The 21,482-nt window shown below is 47.8% G+C and overlaps 1 protein-coding gene across 3 annotated transcripts in view; it reads right to left on the bottom strand.

The window, feature by feature from the left end:
• Positions 1-21,482, bottom strand: part of Dscaml1 (DS cell adhesion molecule-like 1) — a 316,989-nt gene that overhangs the window by 15,880 nt on the left and 279,627 nt on the right. For all 3 annotated transcript variants that reach the window (NM_001108141.1, XM_039081433.2, XM_039081435.2), the window contains 4 exons: positions 17,268-17,508; positions 13,631-13,777; positions 11,799-11,954; positions 3,740-3,879 (listed from right to left, as the gene is read on the bottom strand). In NM_001108141.1, the coding sequence (NP_001101611.1) occupies positions 3,740-3,879; positions 11,799-11,954; positions 13,631-13,777; positions 17,268-17,508 (684 nt within the window). The remainder of the gene's footprint in view (positions 1-3,739; positions 3,880-11,798; positions 11,955-13,630; positions 13,778-17,267; positions 17,509-21,482) is intronic.

Genomic DNA, 21,482 nt, shown 5'->3' with positions numbered 1-21,482 from the left:
TGTACAGCATTCAGGAAATTCTTCTGTCCCTCTACTGTGGTTCAAGTTGTCAGGCTCTCATGGCAAGCCTTTTTGCCCAATGGGGCATCTCTCCAGCCCTATTATTTACTTGTTTACTTTATATATTTATCTATTTAGTGTGTGAATGCATGTGTGCACATGCGGAGGTCAGTGGACAACTTGTAGAAGTTGGCTCTCCCCACCATGTGGTTTCTGGGGGACTGAACTCTACTCATCAGACTTGGTGGCAATCACCTTTACCCACTGAGCCATTTTGTTGGCCCTGGCTTTTTTTTTTTTTTTTTTTTGGTAAAAGAGAAACACGGCCACTCTACTGAGGTAGGGTTTCACCCTGTCTGATGCAGCTTTGGCTGCCCCCCAGTCATTCACCGTGAGCCATGCATCTGTGTGAGCATGTTCAGATGCATACGCCAGTGTGTATGAGCACCCCAGTCTCTTAGCCACCTGCTTCTAAGCCTGCATGTACACCATGGTTTCACATTTCTTGCATGTGAGTATGCTACCATCCCTAGCACCAGATCAGACTTCTTACAAATGACTGGCAATACCGCCACTAATGGAGACTGTATTTCTCCCCCATACCTCGCTGAGCTCAGCCTGTCTCCCTCCCCTCAGTTCCCAATCTCCCCATGTAGTTGAACTGAAGTTCTCATCGCTCTGTATAGACTGTGATACACTCCCATGGAAGTCTCTCCTGAAAGAGGGGGTTCTTCTACGCTCAGCACACAAAGAGGCTGGGACAGGGTCTCTGTTACATTTGGGATCTTGAATGTCCCACATTTTAAGGAGTTGGTTTGCAGCCTGTGGTGCTATTATTGAAAGCCTGCGGGACTTTTAAGAGGTGGGACCCAGTTGGAGGGATTACGTCATGGTTGGGATGTCCTCCCCCTGCTCTCTCTCGACCTTCAGGCAGGTCTTGCTATGTAGGCTGTGATGAATGTCCTTTGTTTCCCTCCCAGCTGCAAGCATCTTTCTTCCCACAACTTACTCCCTGCCATGGTGAGAGCCGCCTCACCGATGGCATAGAGGCAGGCCATGGGGTCAACTGCTCATGGCTGGAACCTGCAAGGCCGTGAGTCACCACAGACCTCTCTTCCTCATAAGTGACTCGCTCAGGTATGTTTCGTAGTAACAGAAAGCTGACTGACACGGTCTCAGCGTCCTTAGCAGTAGGAGAGGGGATGGGGACCAGAAACCACTGACACCTGGGACAGGATCCCAACCAATCACTGGACACTCCCTTAGCCTGAGTTAATCAGGAGGCCTCCATGGACTGGTCCCTTAGGAAGACTTTATTATGAGAGGCGGAAATGACTGTAAAGGCCAAACTAGAGTATGGCTACCTTCTCCTATCAGCTATGAAAGGGAACACGTCACATGTCTAGGACTTTGTAATAGTGGCCAGGTGTTAGATATTCAACCATCAAACATGCGCCAGTGACTCTGATATTCTTGATAAGTGTCCCACAGCTTGGAATCCAGAGATGAAAAGACAGTGCTCTCACCATCTCTGGGGCCTCTGAGACCAATGCAGTCAGCTGTGCCAACAGTTAATGTCCACAGACAGTTAGGTGATGGAGAAATAGGTCCCAGTAGGACTCAACAAAAGCAAAGGCATGGTAGGAAAAGGATGATGGACAGTTTGGTGTTGTGGGAACTGAGAGAAAAGGGGCAGGGGAGAAGCGGGGGAGGAAAGAGGACAAGTTGAAAATATTAATCGGCCAATCCCAAGGGTCTATGCTAATGCAGAGCAACCAGACTCGGCCCCCAAGTGTGCACATGTGTGTGTGTGTGTGTGTGTGTGTGTGTGTGTGTGCATATGTGTGTGTATGTGTGCACAGCTGGCATAACACCAGCAGAAGCATAGTGTTCTCCTGTATCATCTGCAGAACTCATGCCCTAGAAAGTCCTCTCCCAGATTCCCACTCTGAAAAAAGCGTGATAAGTTCCAAGAGAAGACCACACACCCCAAGCCCCCACCTAGGGTGTCAGTGGATGGCACCATGCAGAAACACAGGAATACACGCACATATGTACTCCAAAGCCAAAGCAAAGAGCGAGAATGAGCTCTTCCCATGCCCCCTACCATTGATGGACGTCACTGACACAAAGCAGTACTGAGTGATAGGAACCAGGTTTATAGCAGGGCTCCACCCACACTGAAGGCTGAGAGAGGCAGCATTCATCTAAGCCGTGCAGTTGGGAGAGTGGAGGGAGACAAGGTGGTAATGGAGACGCATCGGAGGGTCTTTAGGGGTGCTCTAATGTCCCATCTGAGAGCCACCATGTGGGCATGCTGCCAGCATTATGTTGCATGTGGCAGTGCCCATGAAGACAGTGAGGACGCTTATGAAACAGTGGGCTTGCTCTCTGGGAAGAGACTCCTGGACTCCATGTTGAGGAGCCGAGGTGCTCACTCCAGAAGGGTGGTTCAGGAAATCCGAGGAGGGAGGGGTGACAGTGGCCCAGCAGCTACAGGCAGCATTCCTGGCCCAGAGTCATGCAGATCTGTGGCTGATGGTGAGCTGCCATCATCGAGGGCAACACTTCCTCCTGCTCCTTCCCCAGCCCTAAGCCTGATGCACTTCCCCTAAACCCCCAAGATGTTCTCACAGGCTGATCCTAACCACTGGAGCTGCCAAGGGCAGGGGTTTCCCCCTGCTCCTGTCCCAGGGATAGATGTGCTGCAGAGAAGACACTTAGCTGGGTATCAGAAAAGGAGAGGAGAAGAAAGCATATTATGGGCTGTGGGCATATGCAACGCTTTGCCTGCCCCATCCTCTCTCTCTTCTCTCTGAACTCCCAGGAGAAGTCTGACTTTGGTGCTTGTACCTCTGCCCGGGGGTACCCATCTCCCCGGATCAGGGAATATACTGAAGACTCTTAGGCTCTCACCCCCATTGAAGTCCAGGTCCTGGTCAGAGATGCCCTTACCCTTATCCTGTTCCCACCCATCCTCCTTGCTTGGCTCTATATTGTGGCAGTCATCTGTGGTAGAGGCCCAGCGTTTGCCTCCAAACCTGGAAGACTATAATGAAAGCTCACGTACTCCCGGCGTCCCTGGACCAGCCATGGGAGTGCTTGGGGTCAGCAGGTTGGAAGAGCAGAGCTAAGTGGCTTTTCTTTCTCTGTCTGCTTGGCTGTGACTCATATGGTTCTAGAGGGGCTCCAAAGCTGTGACAAGCTTGCCGATTCTACAGCAGATGCCTGGCCCACGATGGTTAGCACACAAGGTTTCATCCATTTTGGGGTAACCAGTACCCATACTTAAAAAGTATTTTTTATTAAATTTATTTACTTATTTGGGAGAGGCACATACATATCGTGGGGTGTGTGTGTGTGTGTGTGTGTGTGTGTGTGTGTGTGTGTGTGTGTGTGTGTGTGGTGTCAAAAAAAACATATTGCAGATGTAGGTTATCTCCTAATGTGTGGGTCCTAGGCCTTAGACTCAGGTCCTCATGCTTAACAGCACCTTCTCCTAGTGAGCCATCTTTTTTTTTTTTGGTTCTTTTTTTCGGAGCTGGGGACCGAACCCAGGGCCTTGCGCTTCCTAGGCAAGCGCTCTACCACTGAGCTAAATCCCCAACCCCCGTAGTGAGCCATCTTGCCCAGCAACCATTCCAAACTATGAGTCACAGAAAAGCACAGTTAAGTTCCACAGTTTGACTGATGTGTTGTCCCCTAAAAGACTTGCTCCCTTGTCCCCCTCACCACTTACCGGCTGGCCGGACCCAGGGCTGGAACAAAAGATGGTGTATTTTCGGATCACCCCATTGGGCTTGGTTGGGGGCAACCAGGACACGACCACACTGCTAGCTGATGAAGGGACAGCTTTGATGCCAGCAGGGGGGCCTGGAACTGAGTAGAGAGAAGATTTGGTCAGTCTAAGAGAAGAGAGTTCATTCCTGGGAAACAGTGGTGGAAGGGAGAGTGAGTAAGTCTTAGGGAGCCTCTTAGGGCGGGCCCAGAGCTTTGGGCTAGAGAAGAAGGGGTGAACATGGCCTACAGGCAGGAGGGCAAGGCGATCATGAGGGGATGTGACAGGCTCTGAGGTGGAGGCTGGCAAAGGGGCCAGCTTCACAAGTGTTTGGCCAGAGGGGAATGGACACAGGACAAATGCATCTGTTTCCTCTGACCTTAGTCCTTGCACCCAGTGCCCTGACTAGTGGCAGACCCTCGTGGGGCACCCCACCCCACAGATACTGCTTACTTTGCCCTTTTAGGCCTGTGAGTTCCTCTAGGCTGGGACCAGGAACTGCTTTTGCTGTGTGCCCAGGGTATATTGTCTTATGTGCTGGTCTTTTCTGTTTGCAGGGAACTGTATCTGGCAAGTGAACTAAGAAATCCACCCCAGAGGCTCGTACAGACTCGGGGTGGCCATGCCTCTTCTCTGAGCCTGCCCAGAGTGACTGGAGGCTCAGGGCTCTCCCTGGGAGAATGGCACCTTTCTGTCTCAGCCACACTTCCCACCTTTCTCTCTCCACTCTGTTGCTCTCTTCTCTTCCCATCCCTGCTATTTTTATGTTCCTTTGGGGGTAGTAATTGTACCCTATTTAATCTTTACCATGCCTCCCCCAGCCTCAGTGACTCCATCCACGTGGAGATGAGAATCCCACTGAAGGGTTTGGTGAGAATTAATGCTAAGTAAAATAAAGCACCCAGAACATTGGTACTGCACGGAAGACTCTCAGTAGATGGCGAGAGTCACGGCTTTTGCCTTCTCTCTGCCAGCTCTCAGCATGTGAGCCACAGTGATTCCTTCTCCAAAGGAAGTGGTCAGTGATTCGGGACCAATCAAAGCGATGCTCTTCAGGAGCAGCACCCATCCAGAAGCAGAACCTAGAGGCTGAGAGGCATCCTTGGCCTTGTCCTCCTTCTTGGCTGCAGTATCCTGTTGTCAGGAACTGCTGTGGTTGTGAGGTGCAAAAAGTGTATGGATGACTCTGGGGTAAGTGAGGTTGTGTGTCTTTGCACACTTTCTCCCAGTTATTGGAAGACGTGCGTTAAATTCACAATTATGCATTTGTCTATTTTTTCTGTCTACTTCTATATCATCGTCTATCTACCATCTATCTATCACCTATTTACTATCATGTATGTATGCATGCATGTATGTATGTATGCATGCATGCATGTATATATTTACCTGTCATCTATCCATCTACAATATCTATCTGTCTGTCTGTCTGTCTGTCTATCCATCCATCCGTCCATCCGTTCGTCCGTCCATCCATCCATCCATCCATCCATCCATCCATCCATCCATCCATCCATCCATCCATCTATCTATCTATCTATCTATCTATCTATCTATCTATCTATCTATCTATCTATCTTCTACTTATCTATCTGATTTTTTGAGATCAGATTTCACCAGTTGGCTTTCAATTCATGATCCTCCTGCCTCTGCCTTCCAGGTGCTAGGACTACAAATATGTCCCATCATGCTTGTTTCTCTGCCTAGAAGAAGGAGTCTTGTAACCACATGCCCTTCTTTTGTTTCCTGGGTCTGATATTAATATTCTAGTCTCAGAGAGGTGGCATGCTATACTTTTTACTTTTCTATCATTTCATTTCAAACTCACCTCTGTGCACTATCTTGTGTGTGTGCACATGCCCATATGCCATATGGCATGTGTCCATCCTCACCTTTCTCCTAGATTAAAGCAGGGTTTCTTTTGTTCTTTCACTGGAGTGTATGCCAGGATAGGAGGTTAGGAAATTCTGGGGCTTCTCCATCTTATCATGGGAGTTCTGGGTTTATGGATGAACTATTTTACATGGGGTCTGGGGATTCAAGACTAAGTCTTTAGCCTTGCTTGGCAAGCATTTTACCCAGTAAGCCGTCTTTCCATCCCCCTTTCATACATCCTCATGTCCTCTGTACAGTATGCATTTGGGTTTTTTTTTTTTTTTTAGCTTGATCGACCTTGCCTTCTAATTGGAGAAGTTACTCTGTTTACCTTTAACCAATAACTGGTACATTTGTGTTTAAACTTACCCTCTTATAAGTGTTTCCTACTTGTCTCACTTCTTAGGTTTCCTTTTTCTTTGCTTTTGTGACTTCTTTTGAATTGAGTATTTTGGAAATGATCCTTCTCGGGCCTGGAGAACTAGCTCAGTGGTTTAGAGCACTTGTTGCTCTTACAGAGGACCAAGGCTCAATACCTAGCATCAAAGGTGTCTTCCAACCTCCAGAACTCAGTTCCAGGTGATCCAATGCCCTCTTTTGACTTCCCTGTCACTAGAAACACGCATAGTGCACATACATACACAAAGTACTCATATATATATATGCATATATGTATATATACGAGAAATTCTGTATATATGAATTTCTTTATATATAATATATTTGCATTTATATAAATAATATAGCATTTCCTATTAGCCTGACTTATTTTCAGCGGTTTTTCAAATATAAAACATTGAGATAAGGACTCTGTAACCCACACTAGCTTAAGACTTAGGTTCTTTCTCTTCCAGCCTCCCAAGGGCTGGGTTAACAGGCATGGAGCACCACACCCGACCACTAAGTGAGTCTTCGATCTACCAAAGATCAATATCAATTGGTACTTTTCTTCTTAGACAATGCAAAGACATCGAGGATTTCATACGCTCTATCCCGGTTTGTACGCCACTGTTGAGTACTTTTCTGTGCATACATCATCATTACGGCCATTTTATACAGTCAGTATTAATCTAGACTGACCCATATGTTCCCCATTTAATTGCTTTGCTTTGCTGGCTGCATCACTGAGTTTCCATCTGGGATCCTTCTCTTTCTAGCTGAGCAGTAATACCTTTGAATATTTCTCCAGGGCAGGTATGTTGGCGATGAATTCCTTTAGCCATTGCTGGAATGAAGATGTCTTGATAAAAACATTATCTATTTTTTAGATTTCTTCCCTTCATTTTATGTTTATGAGTGTTTTGGCTGCATGTGCATGCCTGTAGAAGTCAGAAGAGGACGTAAGGTTCTCAGGAACTGGTTGTGAGCCATGATGTGGGTGCTGAGAATTAAGCCCAGGTTCTCTGTAAGAGCGAAAGTATTCCAAACTGCTGAGCCCTGTCTCCAGCTCTCTGAATGAGCCTGTCTTCATTTCACCTTCATCTTGAGGCAGAGTCCATGGGAAGCGTCACGGGTCATGATGCTTCCCCTGCATATAACTGGTATTTCTCTTTAAAGCTGGTTCAGCTTCCGACAGTTTTGACAAGTTGGCTGACAATCTTACCATTGCTTCTTTTCAGATTTTCTTCCTTTTGGTGGCTTCTAAGATTCATTCATTCACTCTCTCTCCATCCCTCCTTCCTGCTGTCCCTTTTCCTGCTTTATTATACGGTGTAATTCTTTAGGTCGCCAACTACAGAGTTAGAACATCTTGGCTTTCTGGCTTGATAGTGTTTATCATCCTTAAGACATTTTATGAATATTATCTCCTGCTCACTTCTCTTTCTCCTTTTTTTCTGGACTGCCTTCCACGTCTCTATGTCCTTGATACTCAGAATAGTCCATCAACCAGCATGGGCATCTGCTGGGAATGTGTTAGACATTTGAAAACCTCAGTTCTTATCCTAGGCCAATTGAACCACACTCTGGGTTCTAATATGATTCCTGATTGATATGTATGCACATTAAAACTTAAAGATAATTAATCAGAGATAATTTGTGTGTTTTGCTTGGTCATCTTTACTTTCTAGTCTAGTGTTTCTCCATTTTCCTAATGCAGCAACCCTCTAGTACAGTTCCTCATGTTGTGGTGACCCCCAAGCATAAAGTTATTTTTGTTACTACTTCATAACTGTAATTTTGCTACTGTTATGAGTCATAACCCCAATGGTCTTTGGAGGTTACAATCCATGGGTTGAGAACCACGATTCTAAGCATTTGTCTATCTGTACGTCATTTACTTCTTTTCTTTTGCCTTATCTTCCAATTCAAAGTGCATCTCTTTAGCTGTGTCTAATGCACTTTTAAACTCATCGACTGAGCTCTTAATTTTGGTATTAGTTATTTTTCCCCATCTGATATTTTTACTGTAATTTTTAGCTTTGCAAGCATAATTATAAAGTCCATGTCTGATCATTTCAAGTGTGATTCTCACATGTTCCTTTGTATATTTTTCCTAATGGCTTTCCTTTATTTGCTGATTCTGCACCACTAATTTTTATTGTGTGCCAGACATACATAACACTTGCCAAACTGTACCAGTAATGTAAGAATTCCCATGATTACCATCTACCCAAAGAGAAGATACATCCTGGATACAAGCAATTCTGGTGTCTTTCATTTGCCTGGACACTTTTATTCAAAGTATAGGCCTGAGAGAAACGTGTACCCTTGGCTAATGTTTATTCATGGGCTCAAAGGAGTGTTTGTGCCTCACAGGTTTGATTTAGGGAGAGTGATATTCACTAAACAGACTTAAACTCCCCAGCAGGCCCTGGTCTCTAATTTGTGTTCTTCTAGCGCTGTTCAGTGTCTCAGTCATGGCCTCAAGATACAGATAATGTCCCTTAGGGCAAGTGCAGCTTCACAGCAGGCTCTCTTCCTGAGTCCTGGTCTTCCCTGGAGTCCTGGCCCAGTAACTGACTCTCTTGTCAACAGTATGATAACCTTTAGGCCGACATTTAAAAAAAAATCACTTGGTTTCTGGCTGCCTTCAGCAGGGAAGGTAGACATGAGTCTCCTGGCTCACAGCTCCTCTCCCCTGTCTCCTTCCCCTACCAGCTGCTGTCCCAGCATAGAGGCAGCACACAGGCTTCTGTCCCTGGTCTTTAACCCGACTCTGCTCAACAAGGGTTATCTCCCTCTTCCCAGAATGGCTCTAGTTTTGCTCCTTCCTCAGCTGAAGGCCTTTAAAGCAGTCGAGTACGAAGCTTATTATGGCTTTGGTTTCCACAGGGAAGGCAAGGAATGAACAAGAGGTTCTGTTGTTCAAGAACCAAGTCTAACCAAGACAGCCTGGAGTGACAGCTGAGCAATTAGGAGGACTTGGACTTCGTGGAACCAACAATGCAGTTCAAAACTATGTTACTACAGTTCCAAGGGGTCCGCGGACCCTTGTGATCCCTGCAGTCACTGCACACACCTGGTGTACATACATTCACCCAGGTAGGACATTCATATGCATAAAATAAAAATACGCACATAAAATCATTTTTACAAAATAAAAAAAGAAGAAAATTGCAAACATAGAAGCCACATTCTTTTCCTAAGTGCAGAACTCAGCCTGTGCTTGGCTCCAGGGGTGTGTTGGTTGGACTTGGTTCTTTTGTGTGTGTACATGTTCATGTGTGTGCTTGTACATGGATGCATGAATGTGCAGGCCTGAGTGAGGGCAAGCATGGGTGGTTCTGTTCCTTAGGAAGCCTCAACCTTGGTTTTTGACATAGGTTCTCTTACTGGGACCCAGAGCTTGGCAATTAGGCTGAATTAGCTGGCTAATGAGCCCCTGGGATCCCTCTGCCTTTACCTCTTTAACTCCGGGATTACAAGAGTATGCTGCCTCACCTGGCTTTCTATGTGGGTTGTGGGGATCAAACTTCAGTTTTTAATGTTGTATGGTAAGCATCTTTTCAAAATGAGCTATTTCCCCAGTCCCTTATATCTTTTTCTTTTGGTTGCATCTAAAGGATTTTAATTTCTTTTCCTTAGGGAAAAATGTAAATTTCTGAGGGTGGTGGGCAGGTCGGTCTTAAGACTTTCAGATTAAGCTACTTAGCTGAAGTCCCACAGAGGGGCTGTGCTTGGAACAAAGACCTGTCTGCTCTCCCTGGCAAATGACCACCAACAGGAACACAGAGCGTCACACCCATGTCAAGTCACGACTGCTGAGACTTATGTGATGCTACACCCTTTGTGACCTTGGGTTTCCCTTTGGGGACACTGAGTCTCTCTCCCGTTGTGTCATTGACTGCTGGTAGCCACAAAGCAACTCCTCCTCCTCGCTGTCACTGCTGTCTGTAGAGCTTTCTAACCATCTTGCTTGTTTTACTTCAGTGAGGAACCCGTGTTCCCACTTTGTCATACAGAAACTGGGAGTGGGCAGCAAAGGCTTGAGAGCTGACAATAGGACTGGGACAGCTCTTCTGTGGAATTGGCTAGGATCTTGTCCACACCATGTATCTGCCTCCTCAAGGTGGAGATAGTGTCTCCCACTCCCACCCTAGACTTGGATCCTGTGGTGTGTGTTCCTGTGTGGCTCTGAAAGTGACTTTGGGTGGATAGTTAAGGGTTCCTGGAAGGGTAAGATGGTACCTTGGTCTCCCTTTGGTTAAACACAGGGGGATGCTCATGGTTGTGGCATTGACTGAGGTGTCAGGAAACTTAGAGACCTCAGCAAATCATCTCCAAAGCCCATGCATGTAGCATGGTCCCAGGCTTTACTGTGGGACTGGACTGGGTGAGCGAACTCAGTTTATCCTTTACCCATGAGCAGGTAGTTCTGCCCAGAGCTGTCCAAAGGAGCTGTGACAAGGTTTGTGACAGGCAGGAGGGTTGGGAAACACTGAATTGCTTTGAGATTTTGAGGAGGGAGCTGGGGCTGAAGGGAGAGCAGGTCAAGCCAGCTCCTGGACTGGGACTGTATAAAACTCCTCCCCATCTTTCACAACTCTCATCCTTCCAGAATCTCTGCCAAATACCTGGGTAAACTCTAGATCCCATGTCTCTGTATTCCTTGAAGAAACATATGCCAAGCGAGTAAGAAGGAAGCGGTGATGCCAATGATGGGTACTGTTTACTAGTGTGTTCCAGGAAAATGTAGCCTTTCTAGGGACAGGGCACACAGTGAAGAAACAACCAAGGGCCAGTGAGATGTCTAAGCAGTTAAACACATGTGGAGTACAAGCCTGGTGATCTGAATCGATCACTGAAACCCACGCTGAGATGGAAGGATAGAAACAACCCCACCAAGCTGTCCTCTGACATCCACACATGTGCTATGGCATACGTGCACGCGCGCGTGTACACACACACACACACACACACACACACTCACATCATATACACACATATAATAACAACAAAATACTGGGATAGGGTGGGGAAGAAATAGATGGCCAGAAACAGGAGCCCAGAGTGTGTGTGGGGTATGGGTCAGGCCTGGCCATTTTCTGCATTAAATGCTCTCCCAGACTTGTGCAGTTCTGAGCCCCCATTGGAAGCCCAACCTTTCTCCCTGCCGGTTCCTCCAGGGTTGATTCAGCCTCCAGCCTGCATTGACTCACACTATATTCTTGAGTTTGGTCCCAATTCTGCTCAGTTAGGAAGAGCCTAGTGATTACAGTTCCATATGGAGGCCAATTCCATTTTTCTCCCAGTGAGTTCAAGGTCCAGACCACACTGGGACCTCAGTGGGATAACCACCAAGTCCTTAACCCCAACTGTACTGGGTAGCATTCCTGATCCCATACCAACTGCAAAATCCTTACTCAGAGGCAAGTAGGCTGTGTCTGGCAGGGGAACAGATGCTTCAGAAGGATGCCCCGTGGGTGGACTGGGAGGAAACTGTCAGACTAGTGGCCCAGTGCTCCAGACAGCAGAGTTACTGGTAAGGGAGGAGACAGTTGCTTAGATGTTCTAGCATCCATCCCAGAGTGTGTCAACAAGTTCCAAACCACCCTCCAAGGGCTCAAAGGGACAAGAGAAAAAATGGTATTCTGCTCTTGCCTTGCCCCCAGGATAGGGGCTGGAAACAAGTAGTGTACATGTGGGGTGTGCTCCAGGGAAGTCAGTTCCTGAGGGTAGAGTGGGAGGTCAGCCTCAGACTCACCATCTTCCTTGGTCTGGATATAGAGCACGCTGCTGCGCACACCATCCCCAGCCTGCGTGTAGGCGAGCACCTGGACGCTGTAGTTGGTGAACTTCTCCATACCCCGCAGCTCCACTCGCTCTCTTGTGGTGGTGACATTCTGCATCTCGCCCCACTCTGTGGAGATGGGCCTCTGATCATGAGGCTGGCCATGTCATGCTCTATGCCCTCTGCCAGCCTGGGCTCAGACCTCTACTCTACAGGGATGAGGGCTAGATAGTCTTCTGCAAGGCAGCAGACCTGGGCCACTGTCCTTAGGCCACATCTCTCCCTAAGTGCTTTACCAGGACCTGAGTATGTGCTGGCCTTGAACCTCAGTTGACCTTGTACCAAGGTGCCTCACTAACAGCCAGGCATAAGCAAAGGGCTTAAACCAAAGGTGACAGTGCAGTAGACAGGGTCTTGAGACCCTGTTCAACATCATGCTCAAAGATTCAAATCTTTGAGGCAGGGGGATGGCAGAGACCTGAGTACAGGAAGCAGTGCTGACCTGTCTGGGACACATAGAAAGACCTAGGAAGATCAGCTTGTCTAACAACAGCCCAGTGGTGTTTGGAGGATAGAGAGGCCAATGTCTTCTCTGAGGGCTGAGTCAGAAAGCCTGTTGCCTTGGAAAAGAGAAAGCAAGTGCAGTGCTGGAAGGAGCCTTACACTGACACAGTGTAAGGGTCACATTTGTTTGCTTGGTTTTTGATCCAGGATCTCACTGTGTAGCTCTGGCTGGCAGGGTGGTTTGAGATCTCACATCAAAAGGTCTTGAGAGACCTTCAGGAGTCAAGCAAGCCATAAGACTGAAGCTTTCGGGCTTTGGTAGGAGAAAATGGATCAGGGATGCTCTTCCAGCAGAGTCCAGGTGGGGAGGGAGGTGCCAGCAACCTGGACAGGTGGCTGTGAGCCGTACCCCCAGGTCCTCCAGAGGGAAGGGTGCAGGAACCTGGGAGACAGGGTGTTCAGGACTAGGATGTAAACTCATCCAAGCTCTGCTGAAGTGAGTGAAACTTTTGTGTGCACAGTTAGGGATGCCCAGGCTCTGGTTCTGTGTCCTACACACTTCCTGGTCCTGGAAGGTCTTTGTATACACTACTGGGCTTAAAAGCCGATGTGTTTGTTGAGACTCCATAAACCCGCCAGCATCTGAGGCAAAGAAGGCTTCCTGAGGCTGTTCTCATGCTACTGAGAGCTTGGCCCCTCCCTTCCCGTGTCCCAGGTTGCTCCCTGCATTGGACTCACATCTTAGGCCCCGCCCCCTCACACGCCCCCAGCTCACTGCTTGCAGTCGGACTCACAGCTTCCTGCCCACCTGGCACCACCTGAGTTTGGTCAAGGGGTGGCTTCCCTAGGTTTGAATAAGTCTGCTTCCTTGCTCACTACTCCAGGCTGAAAACAACTCTAGATGAAGACAGCTTTCTGCAGGTACTAATCCTGGCCACCCTCTCCCCTCACTGAAAAGATCCCCTCAGGATACACTTGTGTGTTCCAACTGCCCCTCGACTAATTCAACATGTTGTTAGAAAAGGGAATGTGCCTCAGTATCCCGATGACTCCTGTGTGTGCTGTTGTCTAGGTATGGCTGGTATCTACTGTCCCCATCACCAGGTAGGTGACCATGTACATGACATCGACCTTGGATCTGGCTCTGATTCTAGGCTAAAAAGGACATGTGCAAGTGGACCCCGATCTATTCTCGGACTGTTAAATCACTCAGAGCTGTCAGCTCTAACTAAGCCTGGAGCAAATCCCAAGGGATACAAGCCAATCAGCCTGGACCCAGCCATCATTCCCAGAAGACTTACCTCCGTCAACGTAGAGTGACCAGAAGATGACCCGGTAGCCTTTGAGGACCCCGTTGAGGGTGCTTCGTGGGGGTTCCGACCAGGAGATGACAGCCACGTCAGAAGTGATGGACAGAGCTCGGACATTCTCTGGGGGCTGGCTGGGCACTGCAGAGGCGGGAATCAATGGTTAGTCAGTTATGGTATGAGAGACAGCATGATGTACGTGTCTCAGACTGGGCCCTGTTGCCCTACACTGTAGGGATATTGCGTTAGGTGAGTGGAGGGAGTGAAGCACTTAGATATCTCTCCAGTCTCAGCCGCCAGCTTCTAGGGGGCAAGGTGGTCCTGGTTCTGTTACATTCAGGAGAAAGGGAAGAACTTGGGCGTAGACCAGGCATCTCCTCAGTAGGCCATAACAGAGAGCCCACAAAATGGATGCGCTGGCTTGGGAGGCCAATCAAGTCCCAGTCAGTATCTTAGCTGAGGGCTGCTAGCTCCTTGGTGCTCACTGACCATAGATGACCTGAACCCAGGTCTGACCTGGGGGATTCCTTGTTCTGGGGCTAAGCTGAAGGGAAAGAAAAGAAGAAAGGGGCTCTCAATGGAACTTGGTATAGGGTTTGAAAGTTCCCACGGAGATTACCAGGACTTCTGGAAGTTACTTCTTGACCCGTGTCTACTTAAGAGCATGCTCAAATGTCTGGATGTCCTAAAACCACAGCATGAGGCCAACGTGGGTGATTGCTTGCCGTGACTCTGATAGCTCCCTCTGTGGCTCTTAAGTCCCTTATCTTGGGTTAACTGTGGGCTACTTGCCCTTTCTCACAATGGGAGCAAAACACTGGGGCTTTTTCTCTGCTAAGAAGAACTTCAGCAACACTTTGTGCTGGCTTCCAAGGAGCCCAGGGCAGAGGGAAAGAGCAAGTCTGATCTGCCGTGAACGGGAGAGAGGAGGCAGAGGCTGGAGGGAAGGTAATTAGATCCCGTTGCCCCACAAGAGGCAACTCTAATTTTTATGAGCATTTAAATGATAATACATCATCCTAACGATCCTCTTTGAGAGTGATTATTGTTTCATATTACTTAGGTGTAAAAATATAAGCACCATGTAATTAGGGACCCAGTGTAATAAACTAATACAGATCGCCCGTTCGAACAAAATGAAGGTAATACAATTATGGAAAAGACACTCTTGCTAAGGCAGGGGCCCTTGAATACCCCAGGAGGAGTGCTGATATTGCCAGAAAACGATCAGGATCTGACAGGCTAACGAGGGCCTTAATTAAGTATGAAGAACTGCTGAGCAACTGCACGGGGAGACTTTCTTCCCCTCTCTTCCTTTGTTTAGAAAAGGACTCTACAGCCCGAGCTGAGTCCTCTCTGGCGGAAACTCCAAGGGCCCTGTCTGTGCGACAGAGGCTCTCCTCCTCTGAGGTCCTGGTCTGGACTGTTTGGGGATGAGGGATGAAGGATGAGAGTTTAGGGTGGGGCAGGCTGGCCTGGGCTCTGGGTTTGGGCACTGACTCCAGACAGACCTTCCTGGAGTGTCTTGCTCCCAAGCACAGGGGAAGCAGGGGTTCCAGCTTGGATATTCATCGTGGCTGTTTTATCTATAACTAGATAGGGAACCTAACTGCTGCCAGTCTTGGCTGTACTCTGGGAATTCTGACCCAGCAGCAGCTGCCCCCGCACTCTGCATCATCATCACCTTGGAGTCCCTGTTACAAAGAGCTCTAGGGTCCAGTGAACACTGACAGGCTTCCACACTCCTGAGCTAAGGCACCACCTGCATTGATACTTCAGCCCGGAAGGTGACAAGCTGGTGTTCCTCAGCCCAGCCAGGTCTGTGGGAGAAGCTCGGAGACCAGGACAGTGTGACCGTGCCCCTCCAGGCTCTCTGCACTTCTCTGCTTCCTGTCAGCCTTTCCTCCCCCTTTCCCCACTCAGATCTGGGGTCCCAAAGCTCATCCCAAAGCTCAGCTGTACCCTAGAACAATGAGAAGAATCTGGGAACGGAGGCCTAGAAACCAGCATGTGAAAGGTCCAGACAGTGCCAAGGTTCAGAACGGTGAGGACAAGCTTCTGCAGGGTTTCTGGCCCGACTCCCTCTCAGTGGGGCTGCACTTCCAGAAAGGAAGAGGAGAGAGCACACCTAAGCTCAGGGCCTGGCCCCACAGTGATGGAGTGCTTGGATTTTTTCAGCAGGGGCACCGCACCCTCTTCTTCTGGGAAAAGTAGACTCAAGATCCAGACAGTTTTCATTCTACCTCCCATTTTCAATTGGGATGGAGGAAGAAGCTTTGGAGACTCTTCTGCATCTCCTTGATTCTGCTTTCTAGGCGTGTGTGTGTGTGTGTGTGTGTGTGTGTGTGTGAGAGACAGAGAGAGAGAGACAGAGAGAGAGAGACAGAGAGAGAGAGACAGAGACAGAGACAGAGACAGAGACTGACTGCCTGAATCCTCCTCTGGAGGTGTCAAGACCCTACCTCCTATCTGAACCTAATGCAGGGTCAGGCCCCAGCTGATATCTTTCCTGTGTGTGGACCAGGGACATGTTCCTGTTCTTCCCCATCTCTGGAGAATATGGGCACTTTCATTTACTATCAGACTGTGGGGGCTTTTCTAGTTATCAGGATGCTAAGGTTTATTTAGTTAATACAGGGCCTCACTATGTATCTCTAGTTGACCTGGAGCTCACTGTGTAAACCAGGGTGGCTTTCATTTCACAGAGGTCTGCCTGCCTCTGCTTTCCAAGGACTAAAGATGTATGCTCCCTCATTCGGCTATGTTTTTAAGAACCAGGCTCTAAATCCTTCTGCCAACCAGCGGTTAGAGTTTCTTAACTCCATGATATCGTCTTGCACCCTAAAAGCAGATGGGGACACATTGCAGCCTAGAAGAAAAAGGGTAACTGGGCACATCTACATTTTTTTTGAAGGAGAAACTGAATCTAGAATGAGGGGAAAGCTTGGTCAGAGAGGAGATAGGGGACCAGAAGGAAGGAGAGAGATACAGGAATGGGGAGACATGGATAGACAGGCTAATGTCCTACAGTAGGCCAAGGGCAGGCCATCAGCAAGTGAGGGGTAGAGAGTGGTCTCATGGGCTCAGGCTATATTTGTTGAGTGGATCAAGGCCCCTTGGGAGCCAGTCAGTAAGAGGAGATGGGGGGCGGGGTAGCAAGAGTGTTAGTTAGGTTTTGTTAATTTGACACAGATTAGAGGCTCTGGGAAGAGGGACCTTCAGTTGAGTAATTGTCCCCATCAGTAAATAAGTTGGTGGAGCATTTTCTTGATTAGTGGTTGATACGGGAGGAGCCATCTCACTGTGGGCGGTGCCACCTTTGGACAGACAGTCCTGGGTTTCACAAGAAAGCATGCGGAGTACGTCCTAGAGAGAAAGCCATGGCTCCTGCTTTGGTTGATGCCTCTGGGATCCTGCCTTGATTTCCCTCAGTGATGGAGCATGACATGGGAATGTAAGATGAGACTGACCCTCCCTCAAGTTGCTTTTGGGCCATGTTTTATCACTGCAGTAGAGAACAAAGGAGAGCACCCCGGAAGCTCGTGTTGCCTATAGCATCACTGTAGGCCCAGGCCCTGGGTCTGTCTGGCAGAACCTGACCCCCTGCTCCCAACCTTGTGGTTTCCCTCACCATCCTCCAAGGTGGTGGCATTGATCTCACTGGATGAGGGCCCCGTGCCGGCCCGGTTGAAGGCTTGGACCACCACGCCGTACTGAGCGAACTTCTTGAGGTTATCCAGCGTGTAGACCTCGCTGTCCCCCGTCGCCTTCATTTCCACAATGCTGTACTGCCCATTGCTACCGGGGCTGTTCTCCCTGTAGCCAATCTGGTATCCCCGGATGATTCCATTTTGCAGCTCCTTCTTTGGTGCCTGTGTACCAGGGGAAGGGCCAAGGACAAAGACACAGTGACACTTGGAGATGTCTTTGTTCTTAGAGCCATCATTACTCTGTGCCCAGACATTGAAAAGCTCCCGTTTTTTTTTTTGGATTGAACCCTTAGGACTTTATGGCTACCCTGGCCCTCTGTGACCTTGAGTCTCAGATTCAGAACCCATCCTCTCACAGAGCCTTCTATGCTGTTCTTCCCAGACTCGTGTCTGTCACTCTAGTCCCTCTCCTGTCATGTCCTTGAGGAGAGGTCCCTTCTTTATGAAACAGCTTTTAGCTGTGATAAGTGGGTTATTAGTGAGTTATTCTGGCCTCTGATTTTTATTCCTTGGCTTTTGACATTCTATAGAGTTTACTTTTGTGTTTGAACACCTTCCCCAGAGGAACCTAATGTCACAAAGATGAGGTGTATTGACTCTTCAGTGTATCTGTGGCTATAATGATGTCTGTCATAGAGTGTGCTCTGAGTACAGGTGTGTGTGCGTGTGTGTGTGTGTGTGTGTGTGTGTGTGTGTGTGTGTGTGTGCGTGTGTGTGTATAAACCTGGATGCTAAGGGGTCTAGAAGAATTGAACCTCAGACAAAATGATCTGAGGGAGAGAGACGTAAGCAACGAATTTAGATAAAAGAAAGCATTCTGTACTTTCTGTTCACACATACTGGGAGGACCATTATTGATAAAGCTTATGTGGGAAAGTTAGTAGCTTCCCACATCGCTGGCAGGAATGTCAAGTAGTATAACAGTAGTACAATCTGGCTGTTTCTCAAGCAGCCAGACATTAAGTCGCCATATGATCCACGTGATTGTATGATCCTACTTCTGGGTATAAACCCCACAGGACCGGAAGCAGAGACCCCATGTTTCTTGGATATCTGTGTCCACAGCAGCACATTCACAGGAGATGAACGGATCATCGAGATGTGGCTTACCCACACAGTGGAATATTACGCAGCCCGGAAAGGAGTGAAATGCTGACAAAAGTTACTGGATAGATGAACTCAGGCAACACCCTGCGTAAAGTAAGCTAGTCACAAAAGACAGGCACCATAAAGTCCCCGTTACAGAGGGTTCTGGACTGGGTGAATTCACAGAAATGGGAAACACAAGTTTCTAGGGGATGGAAGCAGGGCTTTAGGGCATAGAGTTCAGTTAAGGTAATGGACAAGTATTGAAAAATAGCTCATGGTGATGGCTGCCCAGTTCCATGAATGTGTGAATTGACACTGAACTGTATTTTTTAGATTAAAAAAATCGTATGGTGTGCATGTGGTGTCTGTGTGTGTGCCATTCGTCAGTGAGGGTGTGTGTGTGTATGTGGAGACCTAAACATCTTCCTCCATAATTCTCTACCTTATTTTTGAGGTAGAGTCTCTCATTGGTCCTTCTGTGCTTCCTTTGTTTTGGCTAAACCCAAGAGCTTTCCGTCTCTGTCCCCTGCTAGGCTTTTATGTGACTTTTGGGGTCAGAGCTCAGGTCTTCATGCTTGCCTAGCAAGCAGTTTACCCACGACGCCATCTTCCCAGCCTCCTGAACAGCACTCGTAGACATGGCTACAAAGTGTAAATTTTATACTGAAAAATCTCCCGAAGATAAAAAACCAAAGCATAAAACAAAGAGTTCTTGACTTTTGCCCGGCTCAGATCCTTCTGGGATAGGTTGCATTGCCCCAGATACAGTGGTCAGAGGTGGAGCCATGACGAGGGTGGGGCACAATGAGGGTGGAGCTGTGATGAGGGTGGGGCCTGCGGGCAGCCCAGAGATGAAAGGTCTGAGATGTCAAGAGGGTGGGGATGAAGGACCAATCCCAGGGGGCCAGAAGACCAGAGCAGAGAACATTCTAGCAGCATGAATGAGTCCAGGTTGGGAAACGTTCTCACCCCAAGTTTGAGTCCTGATATAAACTCTGCTGCATGTAATCAAGCACGTATACAGGAGTCTTGAGAGGAGACATAGGCACATGAGCACCAGTATTCGGCAGGATCTTACATGACACCCCCACCCTGGCTGTGTAATCCGTGCCTGTGAGATGCTATGAACACGCGTTCAGATCCTTCCAAACACATCCTAATCCCCACACCTGCCCGTGGCCACATGCGGTTAGATCCTCAAATAGAAACTGCCTTCTTCAGGGACAGGGCCTGCTCAACTTTAAATTGAGATAGCACAGCCACTTCTATGCATATAAAACTAGCTGGAGCCAGGGTTTTCAAGACAATGAAGTTAATTTAAAAGCCCACCTTTTATTGTACTAAAAAATAGTGAGATAAAAAAAACAATTAAGTTCGTAAAATAGCCCCACTGTTTCTTTTAATTCAATGAATGTTTTAAATTAATTGCATTTTTAAGATCACTGTTAACTCAATAAAATTAAGTTTTTAATTTAATGTAATTGTTTTGAACTCACTAAATAGGGGTGTGTGTGTGTGTGTGTGTGTGTGTTTAATTGACTTGATGTTTTGCTATTATGGCCGGAATCGTCTTCTCTCTGCACTTGGGCAATTCTACACACTATCCTGAAAAGTGTGACTATCTGTGCAGCTGGGGCTTGTGCACACTCACGCACACACTTAGATACTGGAGGCATACACTCAGCTTCAAGAGCACAATACACTCATTCCTACACACTTCAGACACTCGGCTATTGCATGTACACAGTCACGTCGTCGTACAGTACCACACTGCCTTACACAGCCAGGACTCTATATCCCATGGTCTAGCCCTGTCCGTATCACAGAGGGTTGTCTGCACCACGCATACACGTGTATGCTTGACCCAGGGCTATCTTTGTCTAGTTATATCTCTGTGCACTCGACCGAGGGCTATCTATATCACAACAGACACCTATGCACACGACCCAGGGCCACACACGCCACGGTATGCTTGTACACAAGACCACAACTACGCACACTGGCAGAAGCCCTGGGCGAGCACTCAAGTGCCCCTGATGTACATCTCCATTTCACGAATTTATACAAATCTTGACATACCTTCCCTCTCTCTCCCTGTCACTCACTTTTCTCTCTTCTTCTTCCTTTTCTTTCTCCCTACATCTCCCTCCCTCCCAAACATGCACACTCGGGATTTAAATCAATCTTAACAATATTTCTTTGAAGCATTAAGAAATCAATAGGGCTGATTGCAAATTTATGTCATAGAGCAGGGGTGATCCATCTCACGGAGAGTCCTAAAGCGGAGTGACTTATCTTTCAAGTGAATCTTTATTTTTCATTAATCTGTTCTCTGTGTGAAAAAAAAAATCCCCATGAGAAGTCAGTGCCCAAATTTATTGACTTGCTGGTTCATTCTGAAGTTCTAACTTTCTAATCAATTTTATTTTTCATTATGAGACTTTTAGAGAAATAAATTTGATTCTAAATTTTTATCGACCTCGGCTCTGGGTCAGAACTTTGTAGCAAATGCCTCGGTGGTGTTTTACACAGTTCTCTGACTCCACCTCGGGGCTCCCTCTGTGTAGTCCCAAGAGATGAGTTCAGAACTGCTGACAGGAGTGGGGGCGGGGAATTGGCCTTACCTTCAGCTTCTGGAAAAGCTCTGGGGCCCAGATCTGAATCTCGAGGGCTTTTTCTAGGGGGCCATGCATCTCTGTGAGGGATTTCTGAATCAGGTTAATGGACATGGGAAGAATGATCCCAAATGTGAGTGGCTCCCTTCATGATGTCCCTACTGAATGAAGAGGAACAAGTGTGCTTGGTGACTGTGCACACTACCTTGTGCTCCTTCCCACTGTGATGGACCGATCCCTCAAACTATGAGCCCAAATTGACCCTCTGTCCTTAATTTGCCGACATCAAATATTTTATCACAGCAGCAACAAAGGGCAGCTGATACGAGGCACCAGGTAGAAGCACATCTTCTGGCCACTTCTCTCAGGAGGGAAGAGACAAGGCTGTCCCTGCTGTGTGAGCGTGCACACACATATGGAAGACTGAAGATC

This window comes from Rattus norvegicus, chromosome 8, assembly GCF_036323735.1.
Source record: "Rattus norvegicus strain BN/NHsdMcwi chromosome 8, GRCr8, whole genome shotgun sequence".
In the NCBI taxonomy this organism is placed as follows: Eukaryota; Metazoa; Chordata; class Mammalia; order Rodentia; family Muridae; genus Rattus; species Rattus norvegicus.
This window is presented reverse-complemented; position numbering and strand designations above follow the sequence as displayed.